The sequence below is a fragment of the Lactuca serriola genome, chromosome 4, assembly GCF_051521515.1.
Source record: "Lactuca serriola cultivar US96UC23 chromosome 4, Lser_US96UC23_V15, whole genome shotgun sequence".
NCBI lineage: Eukaryota > Viridiplantae > Streptophyta > Magnoliopsida > Asterales > Asteraceae > Lactuca > Lactuca serriola.
Genome location: NC_136411.1, coordinates 23,488,110 through 23,512,532, shown reverse-complemented (window position 1 = coordinate 23,512,532; position 24,423 = coordinate 23,488,110). Strand labels below are relative to the sequence as shown.

General features: G+C 38.5%; 3 protein-coding genes across 4 annotated transcripts; 2 read left to right on the top strand and 1 right to left on the bottom strand.

The window, feature by feature from the left end:
- Positions 1 to 10,247: 10,247 nt before the first annotated feature.
- LOC145101183 (uncharacterized) lies at positions 10,248 to 12,354 on the top strand. The gene is made up of 3 exons (XM_079038353.1): positions 10,248 to 10,405; positions 10,515 to 10,590; positions 11,103 to 12,354. The coding sequence occupies exons 1-3, from the start codon at positions 10,367 to 10,369 to the stop codon at positions 12,041 to 12,043; spliced, it is 1,056 nt and encodes a 351-aa protein (XP_078894479.1). The 5' UTR covers positions 10,248 to 10,366; the 3' UTR covers positions 12,044 to 12,354.
- A 246-nt stretch (positions 12,355 to 12,600) lies between these two features.
- Positions 12,601 to 14,981, top strand: LOC145101181 (uncharacterized). 2 transcript variants are annotated; one of them, XM_079038351.1, is made up of 9 exons: positions 12,601 to 12,890; positions 13,008 to 13,142; positions 13,282 to 13,435; positions 13,521 to 13,627; positions 13,702 to 13,875; positions 13,961 to 14,101; positions 14,184 to 14,366; positions 14,458 to 14,529; positions 14,638 to 14,981. In XM_079038351.1, exons 1-9 carry the CDS (start codon positions 12,756 to 12,758, stop codon positions 14,797 to 14,799), a joined length of 1,263 nt encoding a protein of 420 aa, XP_078894477.1. In that variant the 5' UTR covers positions 12,601 to 12,755; the 3' UTR covers positions 14,800 to 14,981. The 2 variants fall into 2 exon arrangements, with proteins under 2 accessions (XP_078894477.1, XP_078894478.1); XM_079038352.1 differs by having other exon boundaries at positions 12,604 to 12,890; positions 13,282 to 13,398; positions 13,499 to 13,627.
- A 1,002-nt stretch (positions 14,982 to 15,983) lies between these two features.
- Positions 15,984 to 22,431, bottom strand: LOC145101180 (putative 1-phosphatidylinositol-3-phosphate 5-kinase FAB1C). The gene is made up of 9 exons (XM_079038350.1): positions 21,082 to 22,431; positions 20,382 to 21,005; positions 19,806 to 20,304; positions 19,192 to 19,713; positions 18,608 to 18,939; positions 18,399 to 18,525; positions 18,145 to 18,291; positions 16,556 to 18,055; positions 15,984 to 16,473 (listed from the first exon to the last, which is right to left on the bottom strand). Exons 1-9 carry the CDS (start codon positions 21,486 to 21,488, stop codon positions 16,219 to 16,221), a joined length of 4,413 nt encoding a protein of 1,470 aa, XP_078894476.1. The 5' UTR covers positions 21,489 to 22,431; the 3' UTR covers positions 15,984 to 16,218.
- Positions 22,432 to 24,423: the final 1,992 nt, after the last annotated feature.

Here is a 24,423-nt window from a genome sequence, read left to right as displayed (position 1 = left end):
TGGGTAGACTCGGCGAGGAGGGTCGGGATTCTGGTCGTGTGTCTAGTGTCCAACTCGGCGAGTCGGTGGCTGGACTCGGCGAGTTGGTGCTGTGTGGAGAAAACCCTAATCCCAAGGATTAGGCCCTATATAAAGAACATAATACCCTCTCCCCAGCCTCTTTGCTCTCCCTTGAATTCCAGAAACCCTACTTTTCGTCGTGAGAGAATTAGAGAACATTTAGATCTTGAAGGAGTGTTTGTTGAAGAGATCTTTGAAGATTAACAGGCTTGGAGCAAAGGGCTTCTCAAGGTTTTGACTTATTCTTCTGTTGGAGCCTTCTTTTGAGGTAATGATTCATTGCTTGAGATGTTATCCATCTAGATCTATCATTTGTGGGATTTTTGGGTGTATATCTAGTGTTATCTTGAGTTTGGAGGTTAGATCTGAGGTTGCTACCTCAGATCTAGAGTAATGATGATCCAAAAGAGCATAAAATCCCTGTTCAAGAGCTTTTGATGAAGCCTTTGGCCCCAAACCTTAGCCCAAGAGTGTATTATGCTTAGATCTCCTTGGATTCATGTAAAGTTTGCCACTTTACGTGATGGATGGCATGTATAAGAGTAGATCTATGGATTGGAAACCCTGCATGGCTTGGAAAGCCTCTGTATGGGTTAAGACCTAGTAGTACTCGGCGAGCCACATGGATGGACTCGGCGAGTTGCATGAAGATAGGCAGAAACTCGGCGAGTTGGAAGAACAACTCGGCGAGTTGGTTGAAGATAGCCTTGGACTCAGCGAGTTTGTTCTTGGACTCGGCGAGTCTAGTCTTGAGGTCCTAACCTTTTCTGGTTAAGCTGAGAATCGGTGAGTTAAGGGATGACTCAGTGAGTTGAGTACGGTTTGACTCATAGTTGTAGGACTTGGCGAGTCTTGGGGAGACTCGGCGAGTTGAGTCGTGTTATGGGAGTTTCAGAGCATGGAGAATCGACGAGTAAGCGGGTTGACTCGGCGAGTAGAGTCAGTCAGGAGGGTTGGCTTTGACCAAGAGTTGACCAGTTGACTTCCAGGGGTATTTTGGTTGTTTTTGGTATTTATTGGTTTCGGTGATTCAGTGGTGGAGTTCGTGACGGTGGTCGGAGCAGCGTGATCTTGTTCTTCAGTCGGCAGTAGCAGGTGAGTCTCCTCACTATACGATACATTGAGTGGTAGTTATGTGTGACCGGAGGGTCTTATGTGCTTACATTGAGTATTATGTTATATGTGATATGCTATGCATCATGTCTTTGTGATTTATGCTATGCGGAGTTTATAGACCGGATCGGAGGGTCCAACGATATAGACCGGACCGGAGAGTCCAATGATACAGACCGGACCGGAGGGTCCAACGATACGGAACTGGAGGGTTCCGCTGAGACACACCGACCGGAGGGTCATATTGTAGCCTTGAGTGGCGTATGTGTTGAATGTGGTATTTTGGGGAAACCCACTAAGCTTCGTTCTTACAGTGTTTTGTGTTATGTGTTTCAGGTTTTATCAGGATCACGGGATGACACCGGCTCGATTGTACACACCAGGGGAAAAGTTTGTTTTCAGGGTCCTGGTTTATTAAGTGATTGAACAAAAGAGTCATGTCTTGTAATTAAAACAAAAAGGAGATTTTTATGAAAAGTGTTAAAGAGATAAACTATTTTAAATGAAAACTTTGTTTGAAAATTTCGGTGTTACAAGTTGGTATCAGAGCCTTGGTTTGAGGGATTCGGGTACACCTTCAGGTATGTCCGGACTCAAACTGAGGATTGAAAAAAAAAGGTTTTCAAAAGAAATGGGTTTTCTAAAAATGAGTAAGAGAATGTATAAGAGAAAGAGACAACGAGCAGTGTGTACAATCAGCCAGCGCTCGAACGGTGATTTCCCAAAAAATACCCTTACATTGTGTGTTATGAGTAATATGTGAAATGTTATATATGCTAGAGAGTAGGCTAAGTATTTCATATTTTAGCGCTAGAGTGGCTTGATTTGTGATGCCTTAGCCTAGGAGTTACTGTTATTTGTGAATTGATTTTGTGTATGTGCGGATTATGAGTATCCAGCAGGAATCCTATTTAGAGAAGGATTTGAGCAGAGGAGTAATCTAGGAGAGATACCTAGATAAGCATTTGAGGAGCCTTCTGAGAAGGTAGTCGGATACCCGCGAGGGGTGGAGTTGCTTGACCTCGGTGACGTCTTTGATTACGAGTGTAGCAAGCGGAGTTGTAACCTAGAGGGTAATACGTGTTGATAAGGGACTACTCGATTCCCGAATGCTGCTTGCTTTGTGCTTTGTGGAATTCTCGGTGATGGGAGTCGGCTACTAAGTGAATATGACGATATTCAGGAGGTAGACGGCTGGCATCACTAGGAGTTCTTCAGCAGATGATGGCAGGAAGGTGTGGGAACCCAGGAAGAGCCTGGGAAGTGATCTTTGTTAGATGAGTAAGCGGAAAATGGAGAGTATTCGCAGGAAGAGCAGCCAACAGGGCGGAATTTGTAAGTGAGGAGGTTGAGCAGCTACTTAGGAGATCTGGAATGATTTATGTGGAAAGTATGGGTAGATGTGGCAGGGAGTATGGGCCCGTACTACTAAAAGCAGAGGACCCATACTCGATACATGGAAAGTTCCTGGGATTCTAAGTAGCAAATGAGAGGGATCGTATGGTTTGAGTACCATGATCAGTAGCAGATGAGAGGGATCGTATGGTTTGAGTACCATGATCAGTGGCAGATGAGAGAGATTGTATGGTTTGAGTACCATAATCAGTGGCAGATGAGAGGGGATTGTATGGTTTGAGTACCATGCTTGGAAGCAGGTTGGGAAGTGATGTCATGGTTCGAGTACCATGGTTTGTAGCGGATTGAGAGAAGATAACATGGTTCAATAACCATGAGTTATAACAGGCAGAGAGATAGCAACATGGTTCGAGTACCATGGTTGCGATGATTAATGTTACTGGTCCTACCAATTATGCCATTATGTTGATTATACCGAGATCAGGTATGAGAGAGTATGTGGCCTGAGGGCCAATTTGAATGAGTTCGAGGGAGTATGCTTGAGAGAGAAATGGGATTCGTTTTAAGCGGTTTTATTTGTGAGGTGCCAGTGGAAACTGCACGGCTTAAGGATAAGTGGGATGATGTTGTTGAAGAAGCATGGGTTCGAGACAAGCCATCGGCTGATGGATGAGCCATCACCTTCTATGGAGAGAGTTATGTGGTTTCTGTTCTTGAGAAGGAGAATGAGCTATCGAGTTTCTGGTTCTGTAAATTGGAGGCCGTGGAGTAGTACTGGTGGTGATCTTTTCAGGGTGTTTGAGTGGTTTGTCCGTGGTGAAGTATTTTTTGTACCATAGAGCCAATGGTGGAAACGGAGAGTCTTGGGTGAATCGGGGCAGTTGGGATGTCCAGTTATGGGAGCAGTCTGTGGATGGATTGAAAGTGCGCCAATTGGCAATGGTTCGAATCCTAAGTGGGGGAGAACCATGTAATTGTTGAAGGGATTTGAGAATTTGAGCAGAGGCAGTTAGAGGACTGGTTACAGTGTTTATGTGGCAGATTCTTGGGTTCAGGGCTAAATTGGTGGATAGGGTGAGGTGCAAGTGAGATGATGCATGTCGTGCATGATCAGGAAGGAACGAGTGATTCTATGGCAGGTGGCCGTTGGTCAGAAAGGTTGTTCGGGTCAGAATTTTAGTGTGTTAAACAAGACGAGACAGTTAAGTCCTTGAGTTCAAAGAGCAGCAGTAGAGGTTGACAGGTATATGTCCAGAATGTGATCTCCTCACCAGGAAAAGCAACCATTGGTCTGTTAGTTACTTTCGGAGACGGTATGAGTAGGATGGTATGAGTAGCGATCGGCAATGGGTGAATTTCCGGGTCCTTGTAGTCGAGTTACGAGTTAATGGCGATGTCGTGTGTTCAATTTGGAAAGGGAATACTTCAAGGTTGCAAGTGTTGCAAGATGAGGATCGTTTTCGAGATTCTAATGAAGGGAGGCAGTATCCGTGTATGATGTTGTAAGTGCGAGATCAGTGATTGAGATAAGGCATCGTAGGATGTTGTGATGGTGTCCTGGAGTATCGGAATATGTTGTCAGAAATAACAGTGCATAGTTTGAATAGGTGTGTACACCTACGCATGGTCGGTCCGCAGGGCATGAGTTCATGATCGCGGTGTGGTGTCTACATGAAAATGAGATTATGAAGAGGTAAGGGATGGTGCGGTAAGACTGCGGGGAGCTGCAGTTCAGTGGCTTAGAGCAGAGGTTGTGGTGATGCTACGGGGAGCCGTAGTATTCACGGATCAGAGAGAGGTTGTAGTGATGCTACGGGGAGCCGTAGTATTCACGGATCAGAGAGAGGTTGTAGTGATGCTACGGGGAGCCATAGTATTCACGGATCAGAGAGAGGTTGTAGTGATGCTACAGGGAGCCGTAGTACTCACGAATCGGAGATAGGTTGTAGTGATGCTACGGGGAGCCGTAGTATTCACGGATCAGAGAGGTTGGGGTGATACTACGGTGAGCCGTAATACTCACGGATCAGAGGGAGATTGTAGTGATGCCACGGGGAGCCGTAGCAAGCACTAATCAGGGACGAGATTGTGGTTATCTTAATTGTTTGGAGTGGTTATATTGGATGGAATCGTGGTTGTTGTATATGGGTGAGTTAAGTGTGGGTTGCGAGTGGTCCAGCCCGGGGATTGATCAAACTCTTGAGATGAGTTTGATTTTAGTAGTGCGCCGGGAAGGCGATTTGAGGTTTCAGATTCAGAGAATGAGTACTCTTCTAAAAAGTTAGTTGTCATCTGGAATTGAGACCAGAGGTTCAGTGTTTGGATGGGATAGTGCAGTGAGTTGCACGGAAATCTTGAGCCTTAGATGTCAAGTGTCAGGAGTGAGTCGATCTTCGGTTGGATTGTAGTTTACGTATGAGGTAAAGAGAATTTTGTGACTTGTGTGTCACTGGGCCGAGATAGTTGTCACGAGAAGGAAGTTAGTGAGACATTCTGAATCATGTCATGGGTAACCATGGAAGTTCAACTATGGAGTTGAGGTTCTATGAGTTTTCCTATAGCAACAGTCATCATTTGAGCATCGATATGCCACCCTTTGAGCTGTTGTATAAGAGGAGGTGTCAGACCCCCCATTTGTTGGGAAGAGAGTCCTTGCAAGCAAATTCAAAGCATGTGCGATACATGGAGTAGCATTTACTCTGCTAGGGATAGTGTAGAGTGGGGTGTGAGCACCGTGGCACTTGTCTGAAGTGGCAAGGTTGACAAGTAAATTTCCTTGGGTAAGGAAAGAGAAAGGTATGTAACTCTGGGAGGAGTGTTGGTTCACGGAAGTGAAAGCAGTAGTGAGAGTGGATGACTAAGAGTATGGTGGTTGAACACTGTGTCTGTGCCAGTGGTATAGAAGCGCTTCCGGGTTGGGTGTCTGTTGAGGTTGCGGAAGAATCGCCGGTGGTTTAGAACCAGAGGAGTTCGGATGAAATGCAAGGATAGAGCCTTGGATTTAAGTATGGTTGTGAGGTTATGTATATAATGGTAATTCATCTTGGGGATGTCTGTTGGTATCGTCGGTATGTCGGGTTTTTCCAACCCGAGGATGTAAAGCAGGCTCAGCATGTGTATGCGATTGCAGAGAAGAGCTCAGGAGAGTTGTTCAGGAGCTGAAGGATGGGTCATTCTGTCAGCACAGAAAGAAAAGAGTTGGATTCGGATTGAAAGCGGGATGAGTCCCAAAAGTGAAGTCGATAAAGGTTATGCTAATCAAGGAAAGGGATAGCAGTTTTGTCCGGGGTGACGTCTAGCTGTGTAAGGGTCAAGCGATCGTTGTGATTTGGAGCGGGTGAAGTATCATGGAGTGGTACTTGGTTGATAAGTGTGGGTATCAGAGGATGAGGCGGTGGTCGGGACACCGCAGGGGAAGAGTTAGGTTTTGGGTTTCGGTGGTAGTGTTTTAAGGAACCTGGTTTGGTTAATGCCAGGTGGTGCATTGCGAGAGTAGTTTCTGGAGTTGTGTTGCCGCAGGCTTCGAGGACGAAGCCTAATTTAAGTGGGGGAGAATTGTAACATCCCGAGTTCAGGGGTGCAAAGTTCAGGGTTCAAAGTGAAAATGTGGATGGTCAACTCGGCAAGTCCATGGGTAGACTCGGCGAGTAGGGCCGCGATTCTGGTCGCGTGTCTAGTGTCCAACTCGGCGAGTCGGTGGCTGGACGCGGCGAGTTGGTGCTGTGTGGAGAAAACCCTAATCCCAGGGATTAGGCCCTATAGATCTTGAAGGTGTGTTTGTTGAAGAGATCTTTGAAGATTAAGAGGCTTGGAGCAAAGGGATTTTCAAGGTTTTGACTTATTCTTCTGTTGGAGCCTTCTTTTGAGGTAATGATTCATTGCTTGAGCTGTTATCCATCTAGATCTATCATTTGTGGGATTTTTGGGTGTATATCTAGTGTTATCTTGAGTTTGGAGGTTAGATTTGAGGTTGCTACCTCAAATCTAGAGTAATGATGATCCAAAAGAGCATAAAGTCCATGTTCAAGAGTTGTTGATGAAGTCTTTTGGCCCCAAACCTTAGCCCAATAGTGTATTATGCTTAGATCTCCTTGGATTCACGTAAAGTTTGTCACTTTACGTGATGGATGGCCTGTATAAGAGTAGATATATGGATTGGAAACCCTGCATGGCTTGGAAAGCCTCTGTATGGGTTAAGAGCTAGTAGTACTCGGCGAGCCACATGGGTGGACTCGGCGAGTTGCATGAAGATAGGCAGAAACTCGGCGAGTTGGAAGAACAACTCGGCGAGTTGGTTGAAGATAGCCTTGGACTCGGCGAGTCTGTTCTTGGACTCAGCGAGTCTAGTCTTGAGGTCCTAACCTTTTCTGGTTAAGCTGAGAATCGGTGAGTCAAGGGATAACTCAGTGAGTTGAGTACGGTTTGACTCAGAGTTGTAGGACTCGGCGAGTCTTGGGGAGACTCGGCGAGTTGATTCGTGTTATGGGAGTTTCAGAGCATGGAGACTCGACGAGTAAGCGGGTTGACTCGGCGAGTAGAGTCAGTCAGGAGGGTTGGCTTTGACCAAGAGTTGACCAGTTGACTTCCAGGGGTATTTTGGTTGTTTTTGGTATTTATTGGTTTCGGTGATTCAGTGGTGGAGTTCGTGACGGTGGTCGGAGCAACGTGATCTTGTTCTTCAATCGGCAGTAGCAGGTGAGTCTCCTCACTATACGTTACATTGAGTGGTAGTTATGTGTGACCGGAGGGTCTTATGTGCTTACATTGAGTATTATGTTATATGTGATATGCTATGCATCATGTCTTTGTGATTTATGCTATACGGAGTTTATAGACCGGATCGGAGGGTCCAACAATATAGACCGGACCGAAGAGTCCAATGATACAGACCGAACCGGAGGGTCCAACGATACGAAACTGGAGGGTTCCGCTGAGACACACCGACCAGAGGGTCATATTGTAGCCTTGAGTGGCGTATGTGTTGAATGTGGTATTTTGGGGAAACTCACTAAGCTTCGTGCTTACAGTGTTTTGTGTTATGTGTTTCAGGTTTTATCAGGATCACGGGATGACATCGGCTCGATTGTACACACCAGGGGAAAAGTTTGTTTTGAAGATTCTGGTTTATTAAGTGATTGAACAAAAGAGTCATGTCTTGTAATTAAAACAAAAAGGAGATTTTTATGAAAAGTGTTAAAGAGATAAACTATTTTAAATGAAAACTTTGTTTGAAAATTTCAGTGTTACATGTTTACTTGAAGGTCACAAAAATATTTTCCAATTGTACATTTTTGTGTATATATTTTTGAAGCTATCAACTATGGTTTAAGTTTGTTTGTTATTTTTGTCTGTATTTTGCACAAACAACTGAGGTCAAGCGAGAATTGAAACCATAAGGACATAAATGTGTTTTATAATGGTCCTTATGCTTTCAAAATCTTGTGGTCCTTTTTGTTTCAGTTTTATTATAATTTTCAAAAATGATCCTTACAGTTTATAACAAAAAAATATTAGCTTTTTGTCTTTGGGGAAAAAGTCTTTTTACCTTAGACTTAACAAAAAATTATAAAGACCCGATGTGATAGATTTTGAAACAATGAGCCCAATGACATTTTTTTTAAACAGGACTAATCACACAAAAGATAGGGGTAGTAAATCGGGCAATCGTGTTGTGTTTTTGTCTATCACGACAATATTTTATGTAACACGATACCACACGATATCGTGTTTTTTAACTAACATGAAAACGAATCAATTAGAAAACGAGTATGCAATGTGGTTGGGATTGAAAATTCGTTTGGGGTTGAGGTTGGGAAAAAAAAGTTGGGTTTCTTGAACTGACTCAAACGGATCAAGATCAAAATTTGGACAATGTATTGGCTGGGATTGAAAATTAGTTTTTTTTGGAACCGACAAATGTTATTAATAAAAAACCACCTCCTAGCAAGTTGCTAGGAGGCAAAAGTACAAGGTTTAAAGGAGAGAATTATATACAAAGAAAAAGGATTAACACACCATTCAACCCATCGAAAAGTACAATGAACTCTCATATACTTAATCCACGTAAAAACAATGGACTTTACCATGTGAGCCACTTTGGTAGGGAGAGTTCGTATCTTTTAGAAGGTCCAGTCACAACTTGCTTTCCAAATGAGCCAAGCTCTTCCATACCATGTACTAATTAAAAATTCCTTTGTTTTAGACATGTACCCATTGTGATACAAACTTCACCAGTTCCTCAATATTTGAGATTGGAATTGAAAAGATTGGTAAAATTGCAGCGGTTGAGATTGGAATTGAAAAGATTGGTAAAATGGCATTGGTTGAGATGGGAATTAAGAAGAGTACGAATTGAATGGATACATTTGTGGAGTCATAGTAGGATAATAGTAACTAGTGGGTGAATGAATGAGTTGATCAAATGAATGTGGATAAAATGTTGGTGATGGAAGGTGATTGAGGGTTTGGAGGTGAAAGGTTTAGTGATGGAAGGTTGAAAGATTTTTTTTTGTTTCTTCGTGGGGTTTTGTTTTGGCTTAAGTGAAAACATCTTTGTTTGGTGAATTGAGGGTGTTTATTTATAGGCAATGGATTGAATTTTGAAAATTAAGGGTAAACAATGTTTTTTTTTTAAGAAAATGAGTTTTTTTTTTTTTTTTTTTTTTTTTTTTTTTTTTTTTGAAAATGGTGAATGTGAAAGTTGGATATGTGAAAATGAAAAGAGCCGCATGCAAACCTCTCTCTCTTGTTAAGCACGTAGCGACTTCAAACTGGCGAGCCCCTAGCTCTCACTAGGAGGCGGTGTTCATCTTCCTAGCGAGCCTTGGTGGCGGGCGGCTCCCAACAACCTAACAACTATGGAATCGAAATTGTTTCTTTCCTTGTTTGAATCTCCGTAAGCTTTACGAAATTATTCAAATACATCGATATCAAAAACCAGAAACCACCACATCCAACCAAGTTATTTTGGTAGAAACCAATATGGAGTTATCTACCATGCCCAATTGTTTGACTTAAATTACTATCATCTTAATGGTTATAACTTAAAATCTTTTTAGTCAACACTTGATAGAATCTAATATTCTAATGACATTTTTTCACTTTTATAAGAATTATCAATTGATTTCTTTTTCGAAAATTAACTAAAAGTACATAGGCATTACTTCATCAGAGCATATGTGTGCATTCTTTAGGGAATATATAGGTAGGCCTGGCTACTTTCTAGTGTCACATGACTTAACTTTTTGGTTCTGTAGACAAATTATGATGTTTTTGTAGTATAACATCTTGTTAGACCACTGATTTTAGGCTTTATATTCACTTAATTATTAATCTATTAACCCTAATTTTCAAATATGGTCGAAGCTCGATTCGAAATGGGAACAAATATATAACTTTATTTTGGACATAAACCCTTGTCATGTCTCGAAACTTACCAATTTTTGAGTACCAAAATATTAAATAAATCAAAATGTTTCCCACAAGTTAAAGAATTAATGCTTTGGAAAACGTAGTTAACTAAATAAACCACAAGTGCCTTCTTTCTTTTGATTCTTTTAAAGTACTTCTGAGTAGTTCATAACTCAAGAAACACAGAAAGGGTCTCTTTTGGCAATTAACAAATTAATTTCTCTTTTCTCATATTCCAAGAAAGCTTAAGGTTTATGTGATGTGTATTTGTATTGAAAAAAAAGGTACATATTTTACTTTTTCTGAATTACCACTTTTACCCCTCTTTTCAGTGACTGCTGCTGCTACATTACATTAGCCTTCTTGTATCCTTCTTTCTGCTAGTCTGCAGTATCCAAGGCTTCACTCACAAAGCTTCACTCAAGAGATGACTAAAGATGAAGATTTCAAGCTCCTCAAGATTCAGGTCCACCTCATTTTCTTTTTTCTTTTATAATTTATTTTTTACTTCTTCATGTTCTTGTTCTTTATGCCTTCTATATTTTGATTTTTAATTTTTGTTTTGGTTTCAACAGACATGCATTCTGAGAGTGAACTTGCATTGTGAGGGTTGCAAGCACAAAGTGAAGAAAATCCTTCAGAGGATTGAAGGTGGCTCCTCTTTCTTCCTCTTGAGTCTTGAGATTTGTGTCTTTAGTGATAAATTAGCAAATGTGATATGGGTTTTCGTGAAGTTTCAAAATTTATGCAAAATGTGGTGCTCTAGTGATATAATCTATGGCAAAAAACCCTTCTTCAAAACTTAAATCTGTAAATCGAGAGAAATGCACAACTTTCAGTACATAATGTACAATTGATGATTGCACATTTGCTTAGAGTTTGGATATTTCAGCTATGGGAAAAGGAATTACATTGTTCTAATGTTTTACGTGGTGGGATTTTGATAAAGATTGAAATTTACAGAAATCTTGTAACATTTGCTTATACCTTTTTTTTTCTCAGAGCCAAAGCTCCTAAATTCATAGGAACGTACATCTCTATTGCATGATGTACAAGTTATGAATGCAATTTTTCGGATTTGGGATTTTCAGATATGACTTTTTTTGTACAAATTCTGATGCACCAGGTACAAATCAGTATAATATTGGCTGTAAATGTCGCAGGTGTGTATCAAGTGAGCATAGATGCAGAGCAGCAGAAGGTGACTATTTCAGGAAGTGTAGATTCAGCAACTTTGATAAAGAAGCTTGTGAAAGCTGGTAAACATGCCGAAATTTGGTCAAACAACAACCAAAGTCAAAGTCAAAGTCAAAATCAAAATCAGCAAAATCAGAAGGGTTCTAACATGAAAGATGACAAGAAAAACAAAACCCAGAAAGACGATTTCACCAAAAGCATTGAATCCTTGAAAAAACAGTCAAAGCTTCAGCCTTTGACCTCCGGAGAAGATGATGACCCATTTGAAGACGACGAGGATTTGAGGTTTCTGAAAGGGAAAACAAATCAATTGGGGGTTTTGAGGCAGAACCAGAAACAACAACAAAAACAGCAAGAATCAACTGCAAATTCTGCCAATAATGCGAGGAATTCCAAAGCTAAAACTCAACCCAACAATGGAAGTGGCAAGAAAGTTCAGGTCAATGTGGGAGGGCAAAAAGGTAATTTCGAGAATTTGAATGAGGGGAAAAGGGTAAATGAGGTGAGCTCCATAATGAGCAATCTTGTTAGTGGCGGTGGTGGTGGTGGAGGAGGGTTTGAAACGCCCGACAACGGTGGATTTGCAATGGCTACCGGTGGTCAACAACAGATGATGAACTATAACATGAATGGGCTTGGGCTTGGGCTAGGGTACAACCAGCATCAGCAAGAGTACAACTCATCCGCCGCTGCTGCATCAATGATGATGAACATGCAAAACAGGCAAGCAATGTATCAGAGGTCACCTATGATGCCACCAACCACTGGTTATTACTACTATAATTACAATCCTGCCCCTTACACTTACAATGAGTCCCCTCATGGTCATGGCTACTACTACACTAATACTAATGGTGGTGGCAACATGTTGAGTGATGAGAATACAAGCAGTTGTTCAATCATGTGAGGGCAAAAGTGGGAAAAAAAGAATAGACCTTTTAGAAAGTATTTGTGTGAAAGAAGTTTGATTTAATGTACTTGTGGATGTTGTTGGTGGATCTTTTGTTGCCAAGTTTAGTCTTGTGAAAAAACAAGTGGTTCTTGTGTCTAATTTGACATGAAGTTTTAGTCTTTAAGATGTCAACAATCTATGGTGGTGGATCTTGAAAGAACCTCACATCGACTTAGATTGTGATTTTATCTGTTGCTCTTTAGCGGATTTTGTTTGTTTGGTAAACAAAAAATTATTAAATGTGGATTAACTCTTTCTTTGTCTAATTATGTTGAGCGTGTTTAGATATAAGAACGTGATAAAGTTGATTTTATACAAAAGGTTGATTATAAAACTATATTTAACATCAAAGTTCAAACATGTGGTTTTCTCTATGAATTTGTTTCCAAGTAAGTAAATATTATGCAACGCTAATTGAAGTGTTTGATAAATCACGCTGAATGAGATGCCAAAATATTGATATAAAGTAAAATATTCGCATCATAACAAAGATAATGTGCCAATGTGGTGTGTAATACTAGGGTAGGAAAGATAGACATGAGATTATGAAGGATTGAAATGTTCTCAAGTTAAAGAACGAGTATTCAAAGTGTAACTTACCCTAATCCTAAATTTAGTCCTGTGCTATCCTCCTCTGGCTCGTCGGAATCTTCTCAGGCCGGCGATAATGTTACTTCAAAACCACACTCCTCTGTTCTTCAACACCGCTGGCGGGAAACTCCCCATCCGTTTCGACGAACGTAACATTTTAAAACACAGACGATATCGAGTCTCGTGTTCGAATTCTTATTTGTCGAACAAGGTATGTCGAAGCTTTCACCAGATACACTCACTCTTTCCTCTTATATGCGGTCGTATTATGTGTGTGAATTTTCGTTTGCGTTTGTGATAGATATTCAGATATTGTGTTTTGTTGCAGTGGAAGAGACAATACACTAGCGTTTTGATTGTGCCAACAGGAGTTGGCGCTTCGATCGGAGGTTACGCCGGTGATGCTTTACCTGTTGCTCGAACCCTAGCTTCAGTAGCCGACTGTGTCATTTCTCATCCCAACGTATGTTGTCTGCTTCTCTGTATTTCCTTTTCAAATTGTGATAATGTTGTGGTGTGATGATTCTGTTCACAGCTGCTAGAATTTAGGTTATCCCTTCCCTCCAAACCCTAGATTTTCTGTAACAATTGAACATTCACAGGTTCTTAATGCAGCAATGCTGTACTGGCCAATGCCAAATGTCATGTACGTAGAAGGTTATGCCCTAGATAGATTTGCAGAAGGCTTATGGACACTACAGCCTGTTCACCAGAACAAGGTTTCCTACAAAACTATCGATTTATTTCATCCATGGAGTTAATACACACGCCATTACATAATATATGGTTACATTGTCATGATTTTGTTCGTGTAATCAGGTGGGATTGGTTCTTGATGCAGGAATTGAGGAACAGCTACGCATTCGTCATCTTCAAGTAGCTGATGCAACAAGAGCATCACTTGGTTTACCAGTTCTTGAATATATTGTCACTGACACACCTCTAGAGGTGAGAAATGTTCAATATCCATTTGAATACGAATCGAGTTTCCATGGATATATCTTAAGTTTAAGAACTTGCAGGTGGAAAAGTGGATGAATCCAAAGAACGGACAGGCAACAGGGAGGATAAAACATCCTGATTCCCTATTAAGAGCTGTAGAAACATTGTGTGATCGATCTATAAATGCTGTTGCTGTTGTGGCTCGTTTTCCAGATGATGACATTGAAGATGTGGATGATTATAGGCAAGGAAAGGTAATATTAAGTTATTAACATACAATTGTTTCACATGAACATGCCCAAATTAAAATTTTGTATCTAAATTCTGTTTTATAAGCAGGGAATCGATCTGCTGGCAGGAGTGGAAGCCATTATAAGCCATCTGGTTGTGAAGAATTTCATGATCCCTTGTGCACATGCTCCTGCCCTATTACCTCCTCCACTCACCAAGTCTTTATGTCCAAAATCTGCTGCTGAAGAAGTGAGTTGATACTTGTATATATGTACCCATTTATATAATCATACATACATCTAAAAGGTTTTTGTTTTGATTTTGGAAACAGTTGGGATATACATTCTTGCCATGTGTGCTTGCTGGCTTATCTAATGCACCACAGTATTTGACTAATGAGTATGAGTCTCAAAGAAATGGTTGTGTAGTGGGAAGTGATGTTGATAGTGTCATTCTTCCAGCAGATGCATGTGGAGGAGATGGTGTTCTTGCATTTGCAAATAAAAGAAACAAGGTCAAATCTTTTTTTATGACAAATTTATTTTATTTTTGTTACTGTTCTGAATTATTCTGTATGTAATATGGATATGATTATGCTGCTGCAGCCTCTGATTATTTGTGTGCAAGAGAATGAAACTGTGCTGAATGACACTCCTGATAAATTTGGAATTGATGTGGTATGTTGAAACAAGACAATGATCTTTACATATGATATAGGTTTCTTGTTAAGTCAAAGTAATGCATTGACTATGTCATATAAATGTAAGTTCTATTTGTTTTTGAAGGTGAAGGTTTCAAACTATTGGGAAGCTATAGGAGTAGTTGCAGCTCATAAGGCTGGAGTTGACCCGAATTCACTCAGAAGGGACAAAATCAAGAACATTAACACAAATTCCTTAATCCCTTCTAATGCTTGTGTAGCTTCAACTTCTAGAATATTTGCTTGATTATCAACTCCATACTCATATTATTTTGGAAAGTAACTACTTCATTGCCCTTTCTGTTAAAAAAAAGTACAGGTTTTGTACTAGGTTTTGAAGGGGGGATGTATATTTTTTTACTGTGTACTATTATTATTGATTAGAATTAGTTGGGGGCTATAAAATTTATAAATAGCTTGTTCTTTACATCTTTTACTATTCGTTTCTCAAATTTCTCTCAACAGTAGTAAAAGTTTGTTTGTTTATAAGGTGTCATACTTTTATTTCTTTTTGTTACAACATTGTATTTTCAGCTTTTCTTATTAAGACATGTATGCACTTTGTTATTAGGGCATAGTATCTTGAAAAATGTACTTGATTATTTCAATGGAAAGTTGTCTTTTTTTTTGGATGATATTGCTATAATTGAGTATTTTTTTTTTCAAAATTGACTGTAAAAAAATAAGTAGGATGCTATAATAAACAAATAAATTGAAATATGTTATTGTATTTAACCCAAATTAGAACACAAAGCACGTCATACAACTTCTTTTGGAACATTTCAAAATTGATTGTAAAAAAAAAAGTGGTTCATCACTAAAAGTGTTGTCAAAAGGTTTGAGTAGTTTCGAAATTGCTCTTTCTCTCGTTGACCGAATAAAGTCAAACTTAAAAAGTGGTTCATCATTAAAGCACCATTTAATCAGGACCATTGACATTTGAGTGGAGCCTGCCTTTCATGTGAAGGAAATTTCAAGGTAGAAAAGCTTTTTATCATGTGATCTTGTGCAATAATAACTTTTATATTATATAAATAATAACAATACAACCAAGCGGGTACAATCATTTTAATGCTTTCATGCAATAATAACTTGTATATCACACAATACTAATTATACAAGCAAAAGGTACATATATTAAAAAAATAAGTGTACACTCATAAAAAGGCCTCTTTCCACGTGCTCTTATTAATGACTTGTACTTTGTGCATTAATACTTAACCACACAAACGGGCATGCATATGATCTTTTTCAGGCAGAAGCCTCGTTTCATGTGCTGTCATTCAGACTTGTAACTTTTGCATTAACAATCAAAAGAGATCTGAAGAAAAAAAGGACCATTTGTGTGACCCATACGCTAAAGAAACCAAAATCTGAACAGCTGTTGTGCATTGAGGACTTGTACTTGTGCATTTAAGTGAACCATAAGAATAAGATAAAGTAACCAGAATTTTCATTTAATAAAGGGCACATCTAATACACCAATAATTCACGTGGAATATAATTTCCAAGCAGAAGCCTCACATGTACAAGTTCTTTCGTAAAAAAATCAAGAACCCCTGCCCAAATTTGTATACAAAAGAACATATCAGAGGGTGAATTTCACCCCAAAAATACATCAACAACCACCCCAATTTTAACCAATCCTTCATAATCTTCTTCATAATTACGATGACCATTGATCAGGTACTGTGAGAAAATAACTCGTCATGGCCTTCCGGAACCTTCTCTTGTATTGTTTCGGAGAAATTATGGTTGGTGAAGCGTTTTTGGGCCCACCCAGAATTCCCGACGCCTTTACCCACGTTTCAAGCTGTTTGTCCCACGTGTATTGTCGCATGAAATCAATTATCCCCAAAACCAATTCTTTACTCTCTTCATCAACTCCAACCAGCAACGAATAATCCATCACGTCAATTGACTGCACAAAATAAAATTTAATTTTTAAAATTTAATCATTCTCGAGGGTAGTAAAGTGAAATTCATATCATACTCATACATACCGCTAAGAATGACGTGTCGTTCCAAACCGCTCTTTCCAAGCTCCGTTTAGCTTTGCTTCCGAGAAAAATGGGGTTCGTTCGTAACGCCTCCAACAAATTCATATCGAGAAGTGTTTTGTTTGCTCCGGTTTCCGAATTATAACGAGACCTCGCAGACCCTTTCAGATCATAAACCCTAGAAATACGTTTCTTGAAGAACAAATTCTCCATCACCATTACATGCATCTTCATTTCCTTCCCATTCCCACTTCTCAAATGCTTCACAGTCACCTGATAAATCCCCACGATTTTAGCAAGACAGGTAGGGCTCCCGGAGTTTAAGGAATCCGTCAAGTATTTGAAGTATTGTGGAGCGAATTCCTCGAACGATTCCAGTTCGGTTTTCGTCACTTGTTTTATGATAAACCGTTCGTCTAATGATTTTGCGAAATACACGTTGCTTTTCCCGCCTTGTGCGCTCCACCTCTTGCATCGGCTTAAAGAACGCATGTAATCGAGTTCGCTAGGGCAACATTTTTTCCTTAAGGAATCGAATTGTTTTGCGAAGTAACAAGTCACTGAGAATTTCACCTTTTCGTCCTCGAACGGAATCGTTAAATGATGGGAGCTTTTGGAATCGGAAAACAAAGATCCGATTCCGGTTGAAAGGTCTTCTGATTTGTAGTTTGAGTATTGGATGTAGTCAAGATCAACAGATCCGAAGGATTGCCAGCCTGAAAGCTTGGAAACGGAAACAGAATGGTTTCTATTGAGATACGGTTTATCTATGAACCATTCTTCGTATTCCTTTGAAGCAAGGGCGTATGATATGATGCTTGTGGGCTCGTTGTCATATACTGTAATGACTGAGTTTTGGGTGCCATAAGGAAGCATTAAATGGGCACCTTCTGGGAGAAAAGATGGTGGTGAAATGAACATTGGTTTGTTCCTCCATAAAAACTCCAACTTTTGATCTTCATTGGGGAAAACTTGAGAGTAACTCCTGTGTATGTTGCGGATCGGGTCTTTGTAATGTTTGGCATCTTGAAAAGACAGAGAGGGTGGAAGTTCTTTTTGGATTTGTTCTTGAAGGGACATTGCAGAATCGAATGAGTAAACCCTAGCAGGCGATGAAATTAGCCTTCTGAAATGTGGATTTGCAGGTTTGTTTCTTCTTTCGTGTTCATGTTCATCTATTGGTGAAACATCGAATGAAGCCCTCAAGGGTCCTGTCCATGCAGAATCGATTTTGTCAGACAGAAAGGATTCAGAGTGATCGGTTTCTTCATTGGATTCGATGTGATTGTACTCTGAGTCATTGATTCGGTCAACACTTCCTGCAAAAGTTGAATAACTTCTCCTGTGTTTGACCTCAACAGCATCTTTGGAATTAGAACCCTTTAGAGAGGAGAGCCTCCGATCCCAAACATGCAGACCAATAGTGAGAGAATGTCTCAATCGGTTAAGCTCAAAAACATCTATTTCAGCCACACTCTCATCACCAGAAGGTTGAAGCAGATCCTAATTTATAAAACAAACACAAATGAGTCCTAAAAACCTATAAAAATCATACCTTTTTACTTCAAGATTCAGGGTTTCAAGATACTTACCATGTAAACATCTCTTTCTTTCATTAGCAAATCTTTCAACTCCTCCACATGTTTACTCAACTCACTTGAATCTGAAGCCTCATTTCCTTTGGCCTGATGTAATACTTCAGATATCTCATTATACAAAGCTTTCGCCTTGTTCAAAAGCTAACACCCAGAAAAAAAAAAAAAAAAAAAAAAAAAAAACAAATCAGAATATAAGAGAATAGTTTCAAATATTCAATAAAATGTAAGATTCAGATCTATATAAGCACCTCTGATACTTCTTTCTTTAACCAATCTTGTTGAACATGACCAGTAAACTGTAGTACAGATGGTGGCAACCGTACAGAAAGAATATCAATTGGAGAGTAGCGGAAAAACACCACCATACTCCCCAAGCTGTAGTAGGGAAAATAATAAAAGTTAAAATAATTATAAATTGTGCAGATACAAAAATGTTGTGTTAGAATTACGGAATTACCCATAGAAACGTAGGCAGTCTCGTTGAAGAGAATGACCACATCCTGCAACACGATTGGCAGTTGCATGATTTGAAAAACTAAGTTCTAAAAACTTTCCAAAAGAGAGACCCCATGCAGCATCAGACATGATCACTCTATGAGTTGCAGGTGGGACCCCGTCCACATGGGCACACCTCAGACACCTGTGCCACATCCATATCTTTCCATCTTTTTCACCTGGTAGCTTCAGGGACGGCAGTCTTCTAACATTAATTGTTAGATTCCCTTGTTGGTGGGTGTAGCATACCACATGGGCTTCTGCTGTTTCGTTGCATGATCTACAATTTGATGTCTGAACAAAAAACCCAAATCAAAAGAAAGGTAAAGATTCAACCTTTTTATGAAATTAGAAAAACCCAAATCAAAAGAAAGGTAAAGATTCAACCTTTTATGAAATTAGAAAAACCCAAATCAGAAAGAAGGGTAAAGATTCAATCGTTTTATGATATTAGAAAAAAACCCAAATCAAAAGAAAGGTAAAGATTCAATCTTTTTATGTTATTATGCAAGAAAGATGACAAACTTATATAAAAATAAGTTTTACCTGATCAAAAAGATCATCTTGGAGGTACCTCCCAAGTGGTTTATCAAAGCAGCCATAGAATTTTATACGCAAGAGTCTTGATCGTTCACATATGTTACCATTTAACACACATCGGCTAGAAAACGATACTAATATGCTTTGATTGTTGTCAGTTGCTGAATAGTATTCATTTGAGGTATCTATGACTTCAAGACTTTCACCCTTTTCCACTTCATTTTCTTCCACACTAACTGTTAAAGAACAGTCTAACGGATCATCACACTGTGTAATCACACTTCCATCCTTCATCTGACATGAGGTTTGACTTTGACACTCAACAGCCACATCATCTCCCTCGGATCTGGGCGAATCCGTAATTTCAAGATGTGACCTTTCGGGAATTACTGTCTTTTTAGGTAAAATAGCACCCTCATCAGCCAAGAAAGAAGTTTCCAGTGACAAATGATAAGCAGCAAAGACAGCATACTGAATAACATGTTTGACTTTCTTTAAATCTTCACGACACGACCCTTTTAGCAAGATCTACAAAAATAAAAAGTTGATTAAAACATGAAATTAAAATCAAATTGGATATATATTATATAGTAAATGGAAAAAGGGATTGGGATTCTTACTGTGCAACCCAACCGCCTGGGACAACCATCAAAGAACATCAAGGTCTTGGATGGCTTCTTGGAGAACTGATTATCTGCTTCATGATCCTCAGAGAACTTTTCCAATCTAAAAAGCTCACATTGACCTAATCGTGTGGTGGAGATCTTATCTGTAGATGGGGTTATAGGAGCACCAGTACACCTGGCTATACGTTCCAATAAAGGTCTTTTAACATTTGAAACCAGTGAAATCTCCTTGGCTAAAAGATACTCTTGTGCATATGAAGATACACTTTTTTCCACCAATAACACATTTGGTCTTCGTGCCTCTATTCTTGAAACAATCATCTTCAAATGATCGATTTCTTGTTGCAGTAGGGTTTCAATGGATGCAAGCTGATTATGAGACCTTTGATACTCCAGTGCTCCCCCTAAAATAAGCAACCTTGGATTCTTGTACTGTGATGTCATCCGTTTGTGCTTTATGTTTTTTGTACAAACTACTCCCTTAACAAATAAACTGCATCAAGAAAGCAACGATATGAGTCTTTCCCATTTTAAACATCATCACAAAAAGGGAAATAGGGTTTTGTTTACCTTTCGTGAGGACTTCCAGATGCTATACATTTAATTTTTACATAATCACCAGGATCCATACTGCCACCTCTACTGGTGTCTGGTTTCACAAAGTTTGCTGCTTGCCATGCTAATGATGTTATTATGTCAAGCCATTCATCTGCTTCCATGAACTCTGATTGTAACAGCTGTGAAACAAGAGCCCTGAAATGCCCTTGAACTACAGTCTCCAATGGCTTCTTGTGCTCCGAATTTGGGCCATTTTGAAGTGTATCGCTAGATGAGAAAACAGCACCTGTGGGTCCGATTTCATCATCGTCATCATCGTATGAAAAGAAACTGATTTCTTCATCATCTGGTGGTAGAGGAAACCAAATAAGACCATTGTTTTCAAGATCTAATGGCTTGTTGTGTGACGTGTCATCAAATACTGACAGATCATCATTAGCAGGATCCTCAGTTCCCTGATCTTCTTGCTGTACAGAATGCCTCCTAAGTCTATTGGATGTAAAGTGAACCCTAGAGGGACTGAAATTGTAAAATTCATGGCTTGTATTGACGCTACTCGAATCTACATCTGAAGTATCAAGGCTATACGGGCTGAACACGTTCTTTGAAGAATCCCCTGTTTCATCTTCGTCACTCCTATAAAAAAGAAAAAATTTAGACAAAAGTTTTTATCAAATCTTGATAGATATAAATTACAGATATAGTAACATACCTGATACAATTTGGTGAAGGTGGTTCTGGGCTTTGACGAGGTGAATCGGAAGGATGTATCTTATGACTAAATTTTCCCCCAACTTTTTGTTTAACATCAAGATTCCCACAAAATCTGCAAGATCGGAGGTGAAGCCCAGCTTGCGTGCCACTTTTGGATTCAACAACAACAAAAGAGCCATAGCCATAGCTCTGCACACACCTCTCACAAAACAATCGGCTGCATTTCTGACAGTGATAACCGAGGCAAGACTCGGAAACTCTGATTTCGCATTGGCAACACATGGTTTGACCACCGTCAGTCATTTTGACTTCGCCGGAGATGGAAGTTAGGTCACTTGTTCCCCAATAAATCCAAGATCTAACCTTTCCAATCAAATCTAGTAGTGTGTTATCAGCAACTCCCATCAAAACCTCACACACCCCAATTCCCAATTCTCCTCCTATCCTACGAAACTAAGAAACAGAAAAGTTTAAAACCCAAAAACTAAAAAAACAACTTGGGTTTTTTTTGGAAGTTTTGAGGCTGTTTAACAAGCCTATGAAGTTAATTAAGATGGTTTTTTTCTTTTGAAAATGGAAAGATTCAAGAAAGGAACAAAAAGGTCTCCTTGAAATCACGAAAAAATCTCAAATTAGGAATGTATGTACACAGATCTTGTTACTATAATCACACATAGAGAACCCCTGGAAGATTTAAGACCACAACAACAACAAATAGAAAGTGTTTTTTTTTCTTCCTCGCTTCAATATCCGTATGTAAAGCCCCACAAAAAGTAACCCTAGCTAACCAATACCAGAATCATCGAGAAGAGAAGTTCCCAAAATCAATTGGAGCATCAAACAAACGAGATCCAGGGTTTAACCACCAAAAAGAGATACAATTCAGATCATATGCCACATGAATCCCATGGTTAATTCGATCGACGAGGGTCTGAACAAAAAGGAACAAACCCTCATGTTTGAAACGACAAAAAGTAACACAAAACTTCAATTTCCTCCAAAAGTAAAGTATCAAATCAGATGATTAACGAGAGTATAAGAAGAATTTATAGAACACAGAGGACGAGGATAAAAAGGAGGAAGAGATAGAGTACGGAGAAGGTTCCGTTTAGGGCTCGCATCTCCATATCAACTTGAATCATCTGCTGCTGTTTCTTCTTTTTCTTGAGGAAAAACCACACTTTTTTCTTCTCGCTTTCCCGAATTTCGCGGCAATGCTTTCATTTTCACTACTCAACTACATTTAAAATATACATATACACACGCATACACTGTAATTCCATTATTATTCTATTCTATTCATGTAGTAATGTAATCTTATGTGTTTGTAACCCTAATTTCGCTCTCACCCTTTTTAGACTGTCACAATCCTTATCTAATCCAATCGAATCTCTTTACCTGGGTTTTGTAATGACCCTGACCCCCCTTGGAAAGCGAAAACTTTCCCTTTTTTAGTTTATTTGCTTTAAACCCCCCTCACGTTTTTAGCAAAATCTTTATCTCACCATTTATGTTTCATAAATTTCATTGTTAAGTTCCAAATAATGTTTTTACTTTTTATACGGTCTAAAAATCAAAGTTTAACTCACAGTTGAAACACAATATACATAGATGGATCTACGAAATTTTCATAGCTATGTAAAAGTTAATGCTAATAAAAAAATGGTTAATATCATAAAGTATTTTGTATTTTAGATTAAACTTAAATAAAACTTTGTATTTCTTTTTATTTTTTTACGATTTGACTCTTTTAATAGATTTATGATTAATCTTGCGTTTTTAAACAAATTATTCCGGACCGTCAACTTTTTTTTAACAAAATAAACCCTTAGCTTTTGTTGTTTTTTTTTGGAAAAAGAAGTAGAAGGTTTTCGTTATAGAAATAAAAATTCAAGGATTTTTTGGAAAACTTTCAAGATTTTTTTGGGAAAAATTGTTTTAACTGAAAAATTATTAATAAACCCGCTAAAAATATAAAATCAAAACAAATGAAAAATAAAAGTGTTTTATTGATTTAATATTTAATCTAGAAAGAAACCTAAAATAATAGAGTCTTTAATATTAAGCTAAAAAAACTTTGAAAAAAATTACTAGCTATAATAAATTAAAAAATGAAACCACACATTCATTATATCATTAAGTGTTGCCCACATACCAAACACCTGCTAATCACATTAACACTATCTAATAATTTAATTGTTTAAACAAACCATTTAAATTTATCAAATAATCAGAAAATTAATATAACTACGTAAGCATATCAACACAATTGACATGATAATGGAATGGGGACAACATTGTATTAGAGAAACACATTTTAGATAGATATTATCATAATTGTATTATAATCGACATCAATAACAAGTATACAATATAATGCACAATTACATTATTCACATGATACTCATAAACATTATTCACATGAATGAGAATGTAGAAAATGATTCTCAATATCTTTAAAAACCTTTTGCACGATCTTAACAGTAACATTGGGGCTCCTCACAAGTTTTTTTCCTCTCTTTTCCTTTTCTCTCTTTTTTCTTTTTCTTTTTTTGTTGCTCTATTTACCTTCTTCTTTTCTTTTTTGCTCTACCCATATTTTCATGCCCTTTTCTCTTTTATTTTCTTTAAAAATATCTATATAAGCAATTTAAAAAATATCCTTGTAAAATATCTTTTTATTAGGATTGATTTTATAATCTATTGTGATGAAAAGAATAGCATGTGAGCTGAAAGCTTGATTTCATACATTAAAAAAGGACATTAACAATAAGTATCTTGTGATAGTTTTACTGGTCAGTATGTTTTTCATTGTTTTAATAATTGTACCCAACTTCAAAATATGTGTCGCAAATAAAAAAAAAATCTTATTCACAATCAACAATTCGGTATATGTTGAGTTTGTCCATTTTGGTTTTTAGTTGATTATCTTTAAGCGAACACTATTTCCCATCAATGTAACAAGGTATGAGACCTCTATCACCTCCTTTATCTCCAAGCTCATGCATAGGCCATTGCAGGTGTGTCCTCTCCAATATGACATCGTCAACTCGAACACTTAGGATCTTCTATATTTCATCTTTTAGACTCTAAAACATGTATTTCCTGTTCAAAGAGTTGCTAAATGTTCATGTGTGTCGAAATGACAAAAAATATTGTCTTTTTTTAATTCATTAGTTACAAACCTAGCTATATGTTTGAATTCGTCTATTATGATTTCTGAACATCTTATATTGTTAGCATGAGTGGTTATTCGATATTATGTTTTCATTTTTGGATGATTTTCACATTTTATATGAGTTTTCATGCTACATACAAAATTTGTTTTGTATTATTATTT